Source organism: Sphaeramia orbicularis, chromosome 14 (assembly GCF_902148855.1).
Source record: "Sphaeramia orbicularis chromosome 14, fSphaOr1.1, whole genome shotgun sequence".
NCBI lineage: Eukaryota > Metazoa > Chordata > Actinopteri > Kurtiformes > Apogonidae > Sphaeramia > Sphaeramia orbicularis.
In genome coordinates, this window is record NC_043970.1 from 47,726,147 (window position 1) to 47,745,431 (window position 19,285).

At 35.3% G+C, this 19,285-nt stretch overlaps 2 protein-coding genes across 3 annotated transcripts in view; one reads left to right on the top strand and one right to left on the bottom strand.

The window, feature by feature from the left end:
* Window positions 1-9,723: 9,723 nt before the first annotated feature.
* On the bottom strand, window positions 9,724-14,144 carry mrpl22 (mitochondrial ribosomal protein L22). Of its 2 annotated transcripts, none has more exons than XM_030154671.1 (7): window positions 14,120-14,144; window positions 13,992-14,034; window positions 12,997-13,129; window positions 12,816-12,881; window positions 11,635-11,712; window positions 11,292-11,361; window positions 9,724-10,001 (listed from the first exon to the last, which is right to left on the bottom strand). In XM_030154671.1, exons 1-7 carry the CDS (start codon window positions 14,142-14,144, stop codon window positions 9,793-9,795), a joined length of 624 nt encoding a protein of 207 aa, XP_030010531.1. In that variant the 3' UTR covers window positions 9,724-9,792. The 2 variants fall into 2 exon arrangements, with proteins under 2 accessions (XP_030010531.1, XP_030010532.1); XM_030154672.1 differs by having other exon boundaries at window positions 12,816-12,877; window positions 12,993-13,129; window positions 14,120-14,141.
* Window positions 14,145-14,492: 348 nt separating this feature from the next.
* The window catches only part of gemin5 (gem (nuclear organelle) associated protein 5), a 69,040-nt gene continuing 64,247 nt past the window's right edge, over window positions 14,493-19,285 (top strand). The window contains exons 1-2 of the mRNA XM_030154670.1: window positions 14,493-14,658; window positions 17,531-17,685. Coding sequence (XP_030010530.1) covers window positions 14,517-14,658; window positions 17,531-17,685 — 297 coding nt within the window. The 5' untranslated portion in view covers window positions 14,493-14,516. The remainder of the gene's footprint in view (window positions 14,659-17,530; window positions 17,686-19,285) is intronic.

Genomic DNA, 19,285 nt, shown 5'->3' on the forward strand with positions numbered 1-19,285 from the left:
CGGGCGAACGCAGTCATCTGTGCTACGTCTGCTAATTGGCGGAGACGTTTCACAAGACGTGTGCATGTGTTTGCATGATTGTTGGACAGAAAAATACCAGTTTTAGGGAAACAGCCCCAGTTTTTTTGTTCCTGTTCTGGTAGAAACACACTTTTCCCTTCTCCGTTGAAAGCGTTGCTGCTCAGTATTCATTCATTTTTAATTAGCCTTTGTGTATTTAAGGAAAACTTGATGATCATATGGATTCGTTTACCCATCTGTAAAGCAGATGCTCAATACATTCATCACCGTAATGAGAACATTTAAAAGGAATCACGGACTCTAAAAGCAGTCAATCGTGATTATCTTCAGCTTTATCTGACATTGCTGTCATTAAAATATGCTGTATTTTTGGTTTCTTGTGGCCTTATAGCAGTGTTTCTCAAACTGTGGAGCAGGCCCCCTAGAAGGGGTGTGAAGGCTTGCCGGGGGGGTCATGGGATCACTCCTGGGTGTTTTTGTTTTTGTTTTTCTTTTCAGGTTACAACATGTATCAGGTGGAACTAATGTTTTAGCGTTGGAGCACCCTGGACTCATTTTAGGGATGCACAACAAATAAGTCTTCTGCCATGGTGATCTGTCACTAGGCTAGACAAAGAGTTTAGGTTTGGACAATGGACAAGGACTGGACTGGAAAAGAAAAATGTGCAACGTTTGTGTTTTTGCACAGTTTGTACAGTTTGCACTTTAACCTTCCTCTTGTGTTAGGGTCGGCACTGACCCATTTTAGGTTTTAAATGCATAAATGAACCACATAAAATTTGTTTATTGCATCAAAGCTTTTTGACTTTGTCAGGAACCTCTGTTTTAACAAAATAATACAAACTTTTTTTTTTTTTTTCACCGAATTAAAAAATGCTCTGGTTGATATTATGACCTTTGTGCTGTTAGGGTCAGTTTTGACCCAGTTATAAAAATAAGATTATAAAGCAATAATTAGAGCCAAAACTGAAATCATAAGTGCACTGTCAGCCAACACACTGACAGCCAGCTCCTCTCCCAATCATGTGAATTTTTGGGGATTCTCATTTTGCCTTGTTATCCAGTATACCTGCACAAAAACAAAACAAGCTACGGCAGGCCTGTCCAGGCATGTGAGGTCAATTCAGTTTAGAGTTGGTGACTTGCAAAGAGCACATGGAGGGGTATACTGACAAAAAAAAGGCCCAGAGGCCCATACCAAAAATATTAAAACCAATATTTTCATGGATAAGGAAGCCAAACAAGATAACCAAGAGATGAGAAACAAACTGGATGACAGATAATAGTTTTTAGTGTATTTTACAGCTGATTTAAGACATGGGTCAAAACTGACCTGTTAACATAAGAGATGGTAACAGAAAGCTAACACAAGACAAAGGTTAATGTTCTCAGATGTGCAATGGAAATGGGCTCATTGCAGCCACTGATATTGTTAAAATGTTCGTCTTTGTTTTCAAAATTTGTTTGTTGTTCTAAAAAAAGGAACTTTATTGTCATAGTGATGGGACTTTTGGCTCTTTGAAGGGAGCCGTTCACTGAAAAGAGCCGTTCAAAAGACTGGCTCTTTTATGTTTTTTGCATTATTTTGAAACACCAATGTTTTAATGACTAAATAGGCTACATGTGATGATTGACATTACATTTTAAAGGTGTTTAACCCTCCGGTATCTGGGTGCGCCTTTTAGGCACACTTTGCACTTTGTTTTAAAAAACTTCATATTATTTTTCACAATGTAAATAAGGTTAGAATTCAAAAGTTGTTCATTTTTGCATGATCTTTTAAATTCTGTCCACCAACTAAAATTTGCAGATTGTAAACAAAAGAAAATTACAAGACTAGCATCTGTCTCCCAATTGTGCCTAAACGCACTATTTCTTCCTTTGGATATGTATGATTAGGGCTGACCTTGATTTACAAAAATAAAATCAAATTAGAAACAGACAAATCAATCAATATATAATATTTAATAGATTGATTTATAGGTGTGCATTTTACGCACACTTGGTGACAGATGCTAGTATTTTTGAACATTTGACTTAGTACCAAAAATAATAATACAAATTAACCAGTGCTGGAGTTAATCATTGACATATGCCAGGCTGCAAAATCAAATAATATGTGATCCACTTTTTATGTAGTATATTGGAAAAAATTTTTTTGATTGTTTGTTTTTGCATCAAAAAAAAGGGTTTGTTTACATTACAAACACAGTATTTAAAGCGTTAAAAAATGTGACAATTATTGAGTATTTGGTATTTTTATTTACAGCTCAAGTTGATGAAATAGAAAAAAGTGTAAAAGAATTAAAAACAAACTGTATGAAAATTTTTTTGCCATTATTCCACAAGTGTGCCAAAAAGGCACACTTGGTGCTCAGTAAGGGCCTTGGTGGACGGGGTACCGGAGGGTTAATTGGCGCGGCAGTAAATATTATCTTACCGTAAAAAAGAATATTCAGTTCAAATGTGTGGGCTAAATACATGACATAAGAGGTGACATTAGACAAATGCTGGAATTTGACAACAAACATCGTGGTACATTATGTGGACTAGTCTGTAGCCTAAAAATGAAGGAGAAAATAAAACATTTTCTTATGAAGTAACGTTTTATTCTCCTCAAAACAAGAACAAAATGTGTGTAAACTTACGGAAAAAACTGCACAAAACACAACAGTGATTAATCACTGCAATTACTTAAATACCTGAACTATAGTGCAATTCTCAGAACAAGAACAGTATGTTGGTAAATTGACAGGCAATCAGACACTCCCTCCTAAAAAAAAAAAAAAAAAGAGCGGCTCTTTACAAAGACTCGGTTCCCATTTCAAAGAGCTGTTCAAAAGATTCGATTCATTCGTGAATGTCACATCACTAGTCATAGTTGTAAGATACTTGCGCATTTCCTATTTTTATTTGGAAAAATATTGTCTCAGGGAGCAGTCTTGTTGAGTTTATTTGTATTGTTCACACAAAAATCGAAGTTACTTTTAATTTGCGCAACATATAATTGAAGGAAAAGCAAAAAGTATTGTTGTCACAGTATTGATGTTTCTTTTAATTAAAGTTAGAATTGCACCACTGTTGCACTGTTGTTGGGGTTGAGGGGGGCCTGGAGGTTTTTTGTCCTCCAAAGGGGGGCCTGACAGAAAAAGATTGAGAACCACTGCCTTATAGGAACATAAGCTTCTTAGACTTTAAAATTGATTTAATTCATAATCCATTCATTTTCTAAACTGCTTAGTCCCTGAGAAGATTGAGCCTATCCCACCTGTGAGGTCAAGGGCGTCACAGACTTTTGAACCAGACAAGTTTAAGGCAAGACAAGGCAGGTTTATTTGTGTAACACATTTCACGTACAGGACCAATTCAAAGTGCTTTACGTAAAACATAAAAGCATCACAGGAGAGGCATGAAAATACATTTAAGATGACAGAAAGTTAAAATGTAAAAACATTAAAATTAAAATAGACATTAAAATCATCAGCAATAAAATGCAATTTTGAAGTTCATTTAAAAGACATTATTTAAAAGTTTAAGTGAAAGCTGCAGTAAACAATAATGTTTTCAGGCCTGATTTAAATGAGCTGACAGACAAATATTACATGCAACTGTAAAGGTCTTAAACATACTCAAAGGGCAAAGTTTAGTTTCAAATATTTTTAAATGAAAAATATCAAAAACTACTGTGTCATGGATGGACAAAATATTAAAAGTTTAAAGGGGTGACAGTGCACCTAAATTTCCTTGTACAGTCTGTATAATGACAATAAAGTATCTTTATCTTTAAAAAATGCGTTTGACTCTACACTTAATTAGTTAACCCATATACATGGCTGCGGGAACAAGTACATGAAATTCTAAAAAGTTGACTGATTAAAACATTACTTAATGCAGGGGTGTCAAACTCATTTTAGTTCAGGGGCCACATTAACCCCAATATGATCTCAAGTGGTCCAGACCAGTAAATTAACCCTTTCATGCATAGTGGTCACTACAGTGGACAGCTATTCTACAGCTGTTCTCTATTGATGGATTTTGTTGTTTTATTTGCACATTAGTCAACACAGTGGACGCTCATGCATCATCCCATACACTGCAATTAATGCCATTACTGTAACTTTCCTGTTCTCGGTGTAAATCGATTGCAAATTGTTATTAGACTGTAATTATCAGGGGTTTTTTTTTGTTTTTTTTTTAAAGTAGGTTTTTTTTGTAGCATATTATTATAAATGAGTAATGACTTGTATTAGAGTATATTAAAATGTGAGAAAACATCAGATTAGTGTCTTTAAAAATGTTTGTATTTGATAGTTTTAACACAGTATGTCAGTAAATGCAGTGTTTCTTTGCTTCAAAAACTAAACGCATGGTGTCCAGCTGAGTGGCCAGTTTTGTAACTCCATGAAAAATAGGTTCATAAAAAAATTTCAATCATATTGTTTTTTCATGCCTAAAGAGGAATAAAAACACTCAGGAAAAAAATCTTGATTAAGGTTCTCATAATTCATGCATGAAAGGGTTAATAACAGTGAAAAAAGTAAAATTACATTATGATAATGTTTACATCTACAACGTTTCCTTAGAAATCTGAAAAACATGAACATGTTGAAATGTCTTAAGAAAAACAAGTGCAATTTTAACATTATTCTGCCTCAGTTTATCATTTACATGTGTGTTACAACTTACATTACAATTACAAATACACAAAACATATAGTACCAGGTATAATATTGGTAAAATTGCATTTACTTCTCTCCAGACATTTCATGTTGTTCATATTTTTTCAGATTATTCACATTTTTTGTAAAACGATAGTTTGTTAATGTAAACATTTTCATGTAATTTAACTTTTTTTTCTCTAAAACAAAGATAAAATTTGCAGTTGTCATTATTTATAAGTTATTATGATAGTATTTTACTGGTCTGACCCAATAGAGATCTAATTGGTCTGTATGTGGAACCTGAATTAAAATGATTTTTACACCATTGATTGTTAATTGTAATTTTTGCATTTCACTAATTCATCCTGCGGGCCGGAATGGACCCTTTGGCGGGCTGGATTTGGCCCCCGGGCCGTATGTTTGACACCTGTGACTTAATGGCTAGTTTTTCATCCGATTTACATTTATACTCAACTAGACATAGCGACAATCTTCATTTACCCTTCTGTCGAACATCTGGTCATCAATTTAATATTTTATTTAGAGGTCCTAAATTGTGGAACAATCTAGACTTGTCTTTAAAGTCTATATTGTCATTTACATCTTTCAAAAACTCACTGAAAAAACATCTCCTGTCCTGACTTTTTCAGTGTTTTCTATATTGTTAATTGTTGTTTAATTATTGTTTTCTTATGTTTGTACATTCTATTTTTTTTTTTATTTTATAATAGATGATGGGAGTGGAACTCTGTACAAGCCCTTTGGGCTTCGTTCCCTCCCTGCACTGTTTTTTATTGTGCTAAATAAATAAATACAAATACAAATACAAATACAAATGGTGTATTTGGGTTTAAAAAAAAAAAAAAAAAAGAATAAAGTATCTTGGGGATGAAAAGAAAAAAGAAGGATGTTCTGATAGAATGACCTATTTACGACTGAAAGCCTTAAAGTAAGTAACAAACGACAGCAAGATAGATAAGAAGTGACTGCCTGGTGTTTTATAAGTTATAAATAAATAGTATTTCTGTGAATTCTTTCTTTGTGTGTACACTAAGAGAGAAAAAGGGCCAAATTAGAGAGTTTGTGCTGCTTTGTGCCACGGGACCGAGGCTGCCTCCAACCTGAGATTGAGGGCATCCGTCTGCTGAAATTGGGGCCAACGGATGGCATTTTAAAACAAAATACTTTTAGTGCTGTTCAGAGCTGAGGAGGGCTGTGGCGGGACAGGGTGACGGGCAGATACACGAGGCGGATCGCTCACATCAGGAACAGGAAACTAAAGGCCAATTAGAACCAGCAGAGACTGAAGCACAGAACGCCAACGACACCGACACACTGCGACCTTTAGAAAATACAAACACAAAGAGCATGTTAGTTTGTCTTTCTTTATAATTTAATTTATTAGCAGAAGAACACGCAACAAAGAAGAGTTGGAAGGTTAACAGCATGAAAGAGAATGGAAATAAGTACATAAAAGATGCAGTTATGAGTGAACATAATTGCATTTTTGACTAATTTAGATAAGAATGAAACAGAAAAAAAAAGGAACAAATTACATCATATTTATTCTCATATGATTTGGACAAAATGCCACCTGCTGCTTCATCAAAACATTATAATAAAGCTGTTGTTGATGGTCTTTTTTCATTTGTTAATGGGATTTTTTGATACAAAGTTCTACGAGATAAAGAGAGAAAAATGTGAGTCAGAGTCAGAATACTTTAATAATCCCAGGGGGGGAAATTATGTTCGGCTAAATTTTACTTAAGGGGTCAAATGAGTGGCCATTTTTGTCAAAAAAAAAAAAATTACATGTATTTTTTTGCTTTCCTTATAATTAGTGCTGCCACAATTAATTGACTTAGTCAGCGTACTTGACCATGAAAATTAGTTGACGCCAATTTTTTTTTTAGTCATTTTATTGACCGCCTTTTTAGTTTTGGCCATGGCACACCTCAGAGAGAGAGAGAAAGAGAGAGAGAGAGAGAGAGAGAGAGAGAGAGAGAGAGAGAGAGAGAGAGAGGTCTTACAAGACGTCTTACAAGCGTCTCGAGTTTCATGCCCCCACTCTTACGGTTTAACCCCCCCCTTCCCGAGGTCTGCTTATGTGGAAAACATCCCACTTTGTAATTTTTTATTCGGTAATTTTTAAGTTATGTTGTTTACATTTCTCATGGTACAGGTGACAGTTTATGTTTTGGCCTTTGAGTGGCATTCAAAATAAAACGGACACAACAAAACAATAAACACTTGACTTTTTTTTTTTTTTTTTTTTTAATTAGTCGTTTAGATTAGTTGACTAATCGAAAAAATAGTCGAAAGATTAATCACTAGAAAATTAGTAGCAAGTGGCAGAACTACTTATAATGGGTGAAATTTTGCATGTCTGTAACAACAAAACTCTTGGTTGAATTCATACCAGATTGGGTTTATAGATTGCCAGTGACTCAGAATAGATGTTATTACATTTTGGGAAAAGTCGGTCAAAGTTCCCATTTTTTATGAATTTTTTACATCTGTTTTTTTGCTTTCACTTATAATTAATGCTGCCACGATTAATCAACTTAGTCAACATACTTGACCATGAAACTTAGTTGATTTTTTAAATCGACGAGTATTTTATTGACCGCCTATTTATTTTTGGCCATGGCACACCTCAGAGAGAGAGAGAGAGAGAGAGAGAGAGAGAGAGAGAGAGAGAGAGAGAGAGAGAGAGAGAGAGAGAGAGAGAGCGAGAGAGAGAGAGAGAGAGCCCCACCTTATAAGCGTCTTGAGTTTCATTCCCCCGCTCCTACGGTTTACCCCCTCCCCTGGTCTGCTTACGTAGAAAACATCTGTTGAGCTGCATTATGTAATAAATTCCCATTATGTAATAAAAGTTCAAAATGTAATAAGAATGTCCCGTCATCTTGTAATAAAGCCGCATTATGTAATAAACTGACGCATTTTGTAATAAACTACGTCAATGCATTATATAGTACATTTTTTCACATTATGTAGTTAGTTATTTCAATTTGAGAAATTTATTACAAAATGCACTTGGCACATTTTTATTAAAAAAAAAAAAAAAAATTAATAACATGGTTCATTTTGTAATAACAATCCAAATTAATATAATTTCAGAGCAATTTAGAAGAAATTAGTCACAGGAGCTACAGGTAATGGAATCAGAACTTTAACCACACAGTTTAAAGATTAATTTAGCACATTACATTTTCCTGAAAATAAAAATGTGTCAAGTGGATTTTGTAATAAATTTCTCAAATTGTAATAACTTACTACATAATGCAAAAAAATTTACTACATAATGCATTGAGGTAGTTTATTACAAAATGGGTCAGTTTATTACATAATGCGGCTTTATTACAAGATGATGTGACATTCTTATTACATTTTGAACTGTTATTACATAATGGGAATTTATTACATAAAGCAGCTCAACAACATTCCACTTTGTAATTTTTTATTTAGTAATATTTAAGTTATTTATGTTGTTTATATTTGTCATGGTACAAGTGACATTTTATGTTTTGGCCTTTGAGTTGTATTCAAAATAAAATGGACACAATAAAACAATAAACACTTGATATTTAAAAAAAAAAAAAAAAAAAGATTAGTTGACTAATTGAAAAATTAGTCGAAAGATTAATTGTTAGAAAATTAGTCGTTAGTGGCTGCACTAGTTATAATGGATGAAATTTTGCATGTCTGTAGCAGCAAAACTCTCAGTTGAATTCATACCAAATTGGATTTATAGATTACCCGTGACCCAGAATAAATGTGGTTACATTTTGGGAAAAGTAGGTCAAAGTTCAAATTTCTTTTGACTTTTTTAGTATCTTTTTTTCTCCCATTTATTTATAATGGGCATCATTTCAAATGTCTATAAAACCATCAATTTTGTTTCAATTTACCGGAAACTTGGGACATACATAGAGGCAATTGATATACTGACATCAGCACATGCATAGACATGATGACATCAGCTGGATCGATGCCAAAATAAGCTACAATAAGTGCGAGGGGCGGGGTTTGTTGTGCCTGGCACCACCTGTTATGTGATTATAATGTGGAGTTAAATTAATTAATTTACCCTCCCCCTGCCAATATGTTTAAGAAACGCTGACTACTTACTGCAGAAAAATAACTAGAAGAACTTATTTGTTTGAATGAAAAAATACTCCGGCGGCACAAGTTTAGAGGAGACAGCAGATTCATTAAGAGAGAAATCTTCACACCAAGACGTCTGTGAGATTCAGGATTCCTTCTTTTTAGGCTTTGAGTGTTTGTGCACTCGGTCACAGTGAAGCCATGAAGAACAGTGAAGCTGACAGGTTGATTCTCGGGGGAGGAGTTGTGGTGACTGCTGTCACACTAACGCAACTACCAAACCCGTCTTGGTGATGTAGTGATGATCTTTCAGACACTTTGGGCCCACTCTTCATGTGGGCGTGAGACAGAAAATGCAGTGAAGTGTTGGATTTTTTTTTTTTTTCCTGAAGTGCACTGCCATGATTTTCCTATTTTCTATTTTTTTCCATATTTTATTCAGACTTTCACATAAAATTCCTGACTTTTCAAGGTCTGGAAAACAGCATTTCAAAACTCCAAACGTTTTAAGACTTTCAAGACCTTGTATCTGGATCTTCACTAATGAACTGTTCATTTGTGCCAAACTGGTGCAGCAGTGTAGAGCTGAAACCGATTAATCGATTAGGTGCTTTAAGCGAATGCAAAAATTCATGATTGGATTAATCGACTCGAACCGATTGAAGAGAAATATTCTATTGCAGTTTTCCTGAATTGAGGCTTCTTTGTGCGTCACAATAAGCGTCCGTGTGAAACCCAACAGTGGAACCGATGTTTAACAGCAGAGATATGAAGGAAACAAAGCTTTGATTCAGGAGAATTGTGGTTGAATAATTTTTTTTTAATCACTTTAAGTCGAATAATCGTTTCAGCTCTAGAGCAGGGACACTTTTTACAACGGAGACAAGTTCTCAGCAACTTCTATAAATGATAGAAAATAATACTAAACAGGCTTCTTACTCATTCACTCATTTATTTATTTACAGATATGAAATGACACATTTACACACATAACAACGGTCTATAGGCTGTGGATGATGGTCCGGTTCTTGAGGCTCTGGACGTACTCCTTGGCCTGGTCGAAGCTCGTCTTCTCCTCTGTTTTAGGCGGCGAACCCTCCACCAGCTTGACAAAGTAGTGGCAGTAAACTTTGTCCATGATGCCGAACATACCCCGGCCGTGGTACCGGATCCGCTTCAGGTACTTTCCTTTCCCTGTGTAGGATTCGGCTGAAGCACGGAAACATGGACAGAAAGAAGTCAGACAGATACAGATTCATGTATTTTATAGAAATGCACTCGTTTCTCTGTCACTGAAGGACAGTTTTCTCAGTCTGATATTTACTTGGATACTTTCAACATTTTGGCTACGCAAGTGATATTTTCATCTATCACTAGCCTTGCAAATAACTCAATAATATTGACATATTTTTTCACATTTTCTTCATTTTCTAACTTTGAGTTTAACTTTTTTGTCCAAACATTTCAATAAATACTTGATAATTTCGCAATTTTGTTCTTTTACGTCTGTGCATGTGTAAACACAAATAAAATCGTAAAAAACAGACGTTACATAGTCAAACATGAGTGGAAGTCGATAACAGGAAGTTTAAGTCTACCATGACTATGTATATATGTACTCTGAAAGAAATCCGATAAAGGACTTAAACGTCTAAATCAGGGTTTTCGATTTTCATATTTCTTAAGTGCGTGTAATGGCATCAGATCAGATTATTACAATTATCTGATTACTCCCATTTTTTTTAATTTTTTTTTTTTATTACGGTTACGTAAATGGGCTCATGTGATAGGTTGTAGTAACATTATATGCCTTATATAGGATTGCAGCGATTCAGTTTATTACAAGATTAAGATGTAAAAACAGTAAAATAGCTAAAATGTTTGCAATAAATATTAATTCATATTAATTCACATAAGTCTTAAAACAATAGGAATATAGTTAAAATGTTCATGTTACAATAATATCTTTGCCATTTCAGATAAGGTCATCTGATCCACTAGCATGCCTGAAACTATCTGGGGTTGATTAGTTGTGTCTTTATTCACCTCTAGAGGGATCGCGCCGTTTCTCCTCATCGCATTAAAGTGCACACTGAGGGAAAACAACAGTAAATCACTCGTGTGATTCTATCTCCCCTGTTTTCAGGTAATTGCAGTCAACTGTGATTATATTGTGAAATGTACTTTGTTGAAGCATAAAACCGTTTGTTTGTTATAGTTTTTGCAATGCTAAGATAAGTTTTATTGTTGTTAACTGTAACTGAACATTATCAAACAATGTGTTGTGAGTGCACTCTGCCATCTTATGTCCGTACACGTTTGTGGCGCTAATATATAAGGCTAAAGCTACACAAGTTTTTATGTTGTATTACGTAACCATAATTTTATTTGTTATATGTCACTATTGTGATTGCATTAAAGTGCACACTGAGGAAAACAACGGTAAATCACTCGTGTGATTCTATCTCCCCTGTTTTCAGGGGTACAACACTCACTCACCTACATACAGGTTGGACTTGTACTCAACATTGTGATTCTTGACTGCCATCTCCTGAGCCTCCAAAAGGACCTGAAACAAACAACAGATGTGTGAATGGACATGAAACTTAGTGAAAAAGACACATCTGATAAGAATATGGGCGTAGTAATTTTCTATATGTTTGTTATCGTCAACACATTCTATAGAAGGTGTAACACGAGCGATGACTTCATATTACAAACAGTGTCTGTGTGTCTAGAACCTGATTTATTTCACTTGTCTATGCTGCTCCATTGTTTGAAAATGATTAAAATACATCAGTGAGCCTCATCACTGCACTCTGTGACACATTTCTTTGCAAACCTCTTTCATGATCTTGGCTCCTTTCTTGTCGTTGAACTCCAGCTGTGCGATGGCCTCGTCTATGCTCATCCCTCTGATCTGTGGAGGGGAACAAACGGCTTCATGGAACAACTAAACCAACTTGAACGCAGCTGTTAAACCAGCTGCCAGAGGCACAGTTAAAAAATGCCACTGTCAGACTGAAGCTTTTGTTTTTTCCATTTAAAGTAAAATGTCTGTGGTTTATTTATCAAACCACTGTCCCTGATGAGCTCTTACATCACTCATGAATTTCTTCAAATCAAAAAGCAACTTCTTCACAGCTTTTCTTTAGGCATAGCTTGAAAAAAACAAAAAGCTACATGAAAGATGTCTGATAATTTTCTTCACCAAACTTTAACAGCTAAAACAGCAGTAAAGTAACAGGGTGGAAACATATCTGAACACCTTGGTTGTGACAGCAGTGGGTTCACTGCTCAGCTCTGCAGTTTGGGTCCATAAAATATTATTCTCATTTCTTCAGAAAACTACAGGCCAAAAATGTTTGTACTCATGTTTATTTAAGATCAGCCAGTGAGTTTTTAACAGCACAGGCTGACACTTGCATAATCACATCACATTTGATGTGAATGTGATGCATTCAATGCACCTAAAAAAGGTTTTTCGTATTGTTCTTTTTGTTTATCTTGATGTGGAAAACCTTAAGACTAAAACAACCCCACCCATACCGTGCCTAAATCAACAGGAAAAAAGCTGGAAGTGAAACATTTAAACCATGAGTGCTTGTATAATTATTAGTATTTTACTTAACGCCACTTTAAATAAAAAAAAAATGTACACATAAAACCTGAATTTAATCATGTGCATCATCAGATTTTTTCCTCCACAGATTGTGAAAAATAAACTGTCATTTAGTTTGCAGAACAGAAATCAAGAAATACATTCTGTTTGACTAGTGATCTTGGAGTATTTCATAGACTAAAACAGGGTGAAATCAAGCAAAGATCCTTGATTTCACTGATAAAATCCAAGTACTTTACAATTTGTACAGTATAGGACCCTGACTGTCCTTTAATCTACAATCAGAAAAAGGAAAAAGATTCAGACTCACTTATCTTAGTGATGTGGATGGTGTGAAAGGACAATGATGATATATAAATGGCTAATGGATAAATAAATGGCTGATAAATCTTTCATCTTACCAATTTTGCCAGGTACCACATCTTGTCTTTGCTGTATTTAATCTGCCTCCTGCTGTGGTGGACTTCCTGTAAAGAAAAGAAAAGAAAACAAACAAACAAACAAAAAAATCAATAACTGGACTTATAATATCAATAAGGAGTTACTCACACGACTACGCAGGAAGATCCTGCAGAGACTCACTGCTGGTCTACGAGGCTCATCTGGCAATTGAGGTGGATACACTTTCCGGTTCATCTTCTCCCAGTTCTTTGATTCCAGTGAAGTGCTGGTGTGGAGACATGACAGCTGCTGAAGAGTGTTGCCCCACTGTAACCTGCACAGATGAGACACAAAAAACATCCAATTATAAACCCAAGTACTAGTTCTGACTGCTATACATCACAACCGACCAGAATAATCATCTTCGTGTTTATGTCTTTGGTCTATCTGTACTGTAGTCTGGATATAACAGGTGTAAAATGAGATATTACTCATGATAAGGTTTTATGTGGTTGTGAATGAACCAAAGGCAGAAAAAATATACCATTTTTCTTTACATTAACAAATATAATAAATGGGAGGGTCAATCTATTGACTTTTGCAGTCAACCTTTCATTCTAAATGAAGCCAAAACACAAACATAGTGCCTAAGAAAAGCATAACCATCATTAATAGTAGCTACATAGCTATAGATTGAAATAAAACTATTTGCAAGTGAATTAAGAAGAGAACAAATGTTATGGATGCTTCATAAACATTCTGTTTGAATACATACGCCATTAAAATCGAATAAATATAATTAGGAGGGCAACCCCAGATTGAATTTATCACCAGGTTACCTATTGCTTATTATGTCATCTAATGGTTTCATCATTCTGACTGTAAAACCTCACAAAATATAAATGATTCGGGCTGCTATTACAGACAGAGGTTGCAAAATTGGGAGTTCTGTTGCTTAAAACCCGACTGACACTTCAGGATTGATCTACTGGCCATTAATCAGCGTAGCTTTACTGTTTAGTTAACAAAGCGACCATAAAATGGCACTTTTGCATGCTTCACATTTCAAAATACAGGTTGTGATGTCAAGTAAAAGTCACATATTAGCCATTATCTGTTTCGTCCTTCTGCAGTGCTAAAGCTAACATCAACTAGCAATAATAACACCCGTATTATCTACCGCTCAGTGTACTTACCGTGAGTGTAACAGCCCCGGTAGATTCCTAATAAAGCTCAGACCTGAGGATAAAAAGCGTTTGTTAAAACACAAACGTTAACGTCGCTGATTAAAATTTTGTTGAGACTAAGGTAGCATTTCTCTCACCACGTCCTGTCATCGGGGCCGCCATCTTGCACTTTACGACAGTGGTGTTTCGTTAACGGTAGGTAGGTTTGAACCAAAGAAGGTCGTGAACAGTTATCTGTTTGCTTTAATATCGGAGCGTTTTTTTATGAATCGAAATGTATTTTAGGAATAGTGTCACAAATATGCAGTATGTTTTATATATAACGCGTGGTTTTTAGTTTTGTCGTTATAAAAGAAGCAAAACTCGGCACGGATTGTCCTCGCTGGGATTCCGTACTCAGCACCGGCATGATTTAAGACAGGACGCCTTGCTTTACGGCTGTAAATGTGGTACCTGCGAAAGTGGATGTAACATGTGAGAAGTTCGGCTTTGGTTACTGACTTTTTATTGATTATCTACTCCTTTGAGTAAAAGATGCACGAACGGTCGCTTCCTGCCTCTCCCAACTGGTACTGCTCGCGTTGCAGCGATGTCAACAGCAGCGGTTTATTGGGTATCGGAGCCAAAAACATCATCTACCTGATCGAAGTGTGTGCGTCCAGCTGCAGGGTCAAAGGTGAGTCTGAGCCCATCCTTAGGGTCAAAGGTGAGTCTGAGCCCATCTTTAGGGTCAAAGGTGAGTCTGAGCCCATCCTTAGGGTCACTGGGGAGTCTTCTGTCATCACACACAGTTCACTGCTCAGGTGGGTGTTTATACTTGAGTTTGTACACCTTATCAGAGACGTTTAAAGTCAGGCAGAAACTTGGGTCGGTCTTCTTCTCCTTCTTCTTGCTCTCCTTCTTCTCCTTCCTCTCCTTCTTCCTCTCCTTCTCTTTCTTCCTCTTCTTTTCCTCCTCTTCTTTTCCTCCTTCTTCCTCCTTCTTCTTCTCTTTCTTCCTCTCCTGCTTCTTCCTCTCCTCCTTCTCTTTCTTCCTCTCCTTCTTCCTCTTCTTCTTCTCCTCCTTCTTACTTTCCTTCTCTTCCTTCTTCCTCTCCTTTTCTTTCTTCCTCTCCTTCTTCCTCTTCTTTTCCTCCTTACTCTCCTTCTTCTCCTTCCTCTCCTTCTTTTTCTTCTTTCTTCCTCCTTCGTCTTCCTCTTCTTTTCCTCCTTCTGACTCTCCTTCTCCTCCTCCTTCGTCCTTCCTCTCCTTCTTCTTCCTCTCCATCTTCTCCTTCTTCCTCTCCTCCTACTTCTCCTTCTTCCTCTCCTTCTTCCTCTTCTTCTTCTCCTTCTTCCTCTTCTTCTCCTTTGTCTCCTCCTTCTTCTTCTTCTTCTTCTTCTACTTCCTCTCCTTCTTCTTCTTCCTGTTATAATGAAAACCAAAAAACGAGAAATTATGTATAACACTTTAATTATTATATCTAAACAGTTTACACACAGATGTAGATTTATGAAAAACCCTCCACTGTTCTTAATTTACAGAAATGCATTAACAAACTTAAAAAACAAACAAACAAACAAACAAACAAACAAACAAACACTGAAACATGTAAAAACCAAACAAGCTGTGATTGTTTGTGAAAATTTGAATGTATTGATTCCTGATTAGACCTCTGACTTTATTTTATTATTAATTTTATTTTAATGTATTTTGTTTTATTTAATTTAATTTTTTAATTTTTTATTTATTTTTTTTATTTAATTCGTTTGAATGTATAACCAGAGTTGATGAATAAAGTTGAAAAAAAAAATCTTCTCCTTCCTCTTCTTCTACTTTTCTTTCTTTCTTCTTCTTCTTCTTCTTCTTCTTCTTCTTCTCCTCCGTCTTCCTCTCCTTTTTAATAAAATTGAAAAAAAAACTTGGGTTTGGTCATCTCAGCTGTGGTGATTACAGCTTTTTTTCAGATCCACTGAAATAGGGAGACTGCCTTGTCATGTCTGGGTCTTGTTTTTTTTTTTTGCTGATTTCTGAGTTGGCTGCTGGGACTTGATCTCATTCAGCCACAAATATTGATTCATGAGGGCTGACTGTGGCTGGAAAATTTTTGCTGGCCTCTTAATGTAAAAACAATGTGCACTTTATGTATTTGGTGAGAAGTAAGATGTGGTGTGAGTTGTAAATACTATAACTCTGTGACCCCCCCCCCCAAAAAAACAAAAACAAAAACACTTTAACCCGTAAAGACCTAGCGCTAGTTTTATGTCAGTTCCAAATGACATTTTCTCTATTTCTAACCTTTCTTTAGTGATTTATCACAATTTATTTACAATAGTATCCTCTGTACTTTGCATTTTATTAGGATAAAGCAGGTATTTTCCTATATTTAATTTACTGAACATGTCCAGGTCCAGTCCATTATCCTCCTGAGACCCAGCAATGCATTTTTGTCCTCTGTCGTGGACAAGAGTTTCACAGCTTTACTTAAAAAAAAAAAAAAAAAAAAAAAATCCACTGATTTTGACATTATGTTAAAAAAAATGTATGATGTTGCATCATGCTGTTTCCAAATAAGGCAAATGTTCAATGAAAAATTGCGAAAATATTTACTTACTGGGTCTCAGGAGGATATAGTCCAAAATGGGCGCCATACTCTGTAGAACTGATCTACACTGAAATGTATGAAGTTGCACATGTTAACAAGATAACCCAGTGTTCTGTCATCTCTCAGTTTGCTAACTCTAGAAGTATGTATTCAACTGAGGGATGAATTTAAGTACATACATTTCATTAGACTGTCATCGTTAATAAATTATTTTGCATGAAACAAAGCAAGCAGAGAGGCAGTGCTGATGATGGTGAATTGAGTGCGTATTAAGGGTTTTAGGTGAGGTCCTCATTATGAATAATAGCCTAATGTGTGCATTAACCTGAAAGGAATCCGAATGTGAGGTTTTTAATGAAATCCTCACAATCCTTATTAGAACAATTTGGTTTTATAACATCCTGTTTACTCATTATTTGACATTGCCCTCAGAAATGAATGGAAACCATATAAATCATAGCCTGTGCTTATAAATATTTTATTTTACGTTGGTGGTTGTGTCCTTGTTAATGCTGAAACCAAACACGTGTCCTTGATTTGTTGTTTGTCAGACACTGTGTCCCGTCTGGTTTTACTTCTGTCATCTAATGGGGTTTTATGTTAGCACATTTAACTGCCCCGTTCCATTATTTTAAGCTCTTTGTCTTATTTCTCCTGTACTGGCTTTGAATATTGCTATTTTATTATTATGTTATTAGTTAATTTAACATCTGGCCAAGGACAAGCAATGAAAATTAGTCATTTGGCAAATACTGGTGCATTTACGACAATATTGATTAATATGTGTTGTCCTTGACCAAATACGCAGATAAGAGATGTGCAATTTGAAGTGTATGGGACTAAATTTAAACAAAAGACAAAGATCTGTATGTGTGTGGTGTGTAGGTACACTGTCCCAGGGTAGACTTCAGGCTTGCTTGGCATAATAGAACCTCAAATATTCAGTACATTCTGTGTTTTTCAGGTGAACTCGTCGGCCACAAAGACCTGGTGTCTGGCTTTTCCTTCTGTCAACATGCAGAGCAGAGTCACCTCTGTGTCAGCTCGTCCGTAGACGGGAACGTTCGCTTCTGGGATTCGGAAACCAGAGCAGTTGTAAAAGAGCACACAGCTCATCAGGTGAGAGGTTTGTTAGGTCACAGTAGCTATCTGCTGAAAACTTTGGGTGAAATCAGCTTTGTTCAGTATTTTCCTTAGTGTTTCCCTAGTATTTTCCCTAGTGACATCTTTTAAATCACTTCTTAAAACACATTTTTATAGACTTGCTTTTAAGTGATGTTTGTCCCTTTTAATTTTTAATTTTTTAAATTTGAATCTTATCCTGTTTGATTATTAATTTATATTCTCATACATGATGTTGTTTATCTCACTCCTTTATTTTTACATTGATTTGACAGCATCATGCTATGTTATCCCTGCCCTCTTTATTCCGATTCATTTAATTTATTCAAAGTGTCATGTTTCTGCATTTGTTGTACACATCTCTCCTATTGTGTTGCTTCTGTTTTAGTGTTTTTACTTGCATCTTGTATCCTGCTGTTGTGCCCTCTACTTTGTCTGTCAAAAGCACTTTGTAAGCTTTGTTTTTAAAAGGTGCTATATAAATACAGGGTGGGGAAGCAAAATTTACAATGAACATTTAGTTGTTTTTTCTCAGCAGGCACTACGTCAATTGTTTTGAAACCAAACATATATTGATGTCATAATCATACCTAACACTATTATCCATACCTTTTCAGAAACTTTTGCCCATATGAGTAATCAGGAAAGCAAACGTCAAAGAGTGTGTGATTTGCTGAATGCACTCGTCACACCAAAGGAGATTTCAAAAATAGTTGGAGTGTCCATAAAGACTGTTTATAATGGAAAGAAGAGAATGACTATGAGCAAAACTATTATGAGAAAGTCTGGAAGATACTATTAAAGAAGAATGGGAGAAGTTGTCACCCCAATATTTGAGGAACACTTGCGCAAGTTTCAGGAAGCGTGTGAAGGCAGTTATTGAGAAAGAAGGAGGACACATAGAATAAAAACATTTTCTATTATGTCAATTTTCTTGTGGCAAATAAATTCTCATGACTTTCAATAAACTAATTGGTCATACACTGTCTTTATATCCCTGCCTCAAAATGTTGTAAATTTTGCTTCCCCACCCTGTAAAGCTATTATTATTATTATTATTATTATTATTATTATCATTATTATTATTATTATTATTATTATTGTTGTTAAACGTTCATAGTGAACAAGAATAAAATGTCTTAACACAATACGGGATTTTCATAAACAGTAGTTTTATAAATTGTATTCAGTGTAGTGCATGATGTCATCCCACCTTCTTAACTCAATCAATACTTTCCTAATAATGTATGAAAATCTCAAACTGACCCTAAAACTAACTGGGGTAAAAAAAACAAACAAATCTGCATTAACATGCAAAATTTCAAAAATATTTCAAGGCACACTGTAGGATTTGTGTAAAAGTAAAATGCCTTTATTACTCCCTGGCAATCATTTAAAATACAGCCAATACATTGGCTGTATTTTAAAGGTTTAAAGGTTTCAGATAGTCTCAGCTCAACTTTATTTATAAAGCACTCTGGCCAACTGTGTTGTTTATAAAGTTTTGCACACAGACATAAGAACAAATAAAACACATAAAAAATGGGTAAAAACAATAAAAGTAATTACACATTAAAACAATAAAAACCAACCTCTC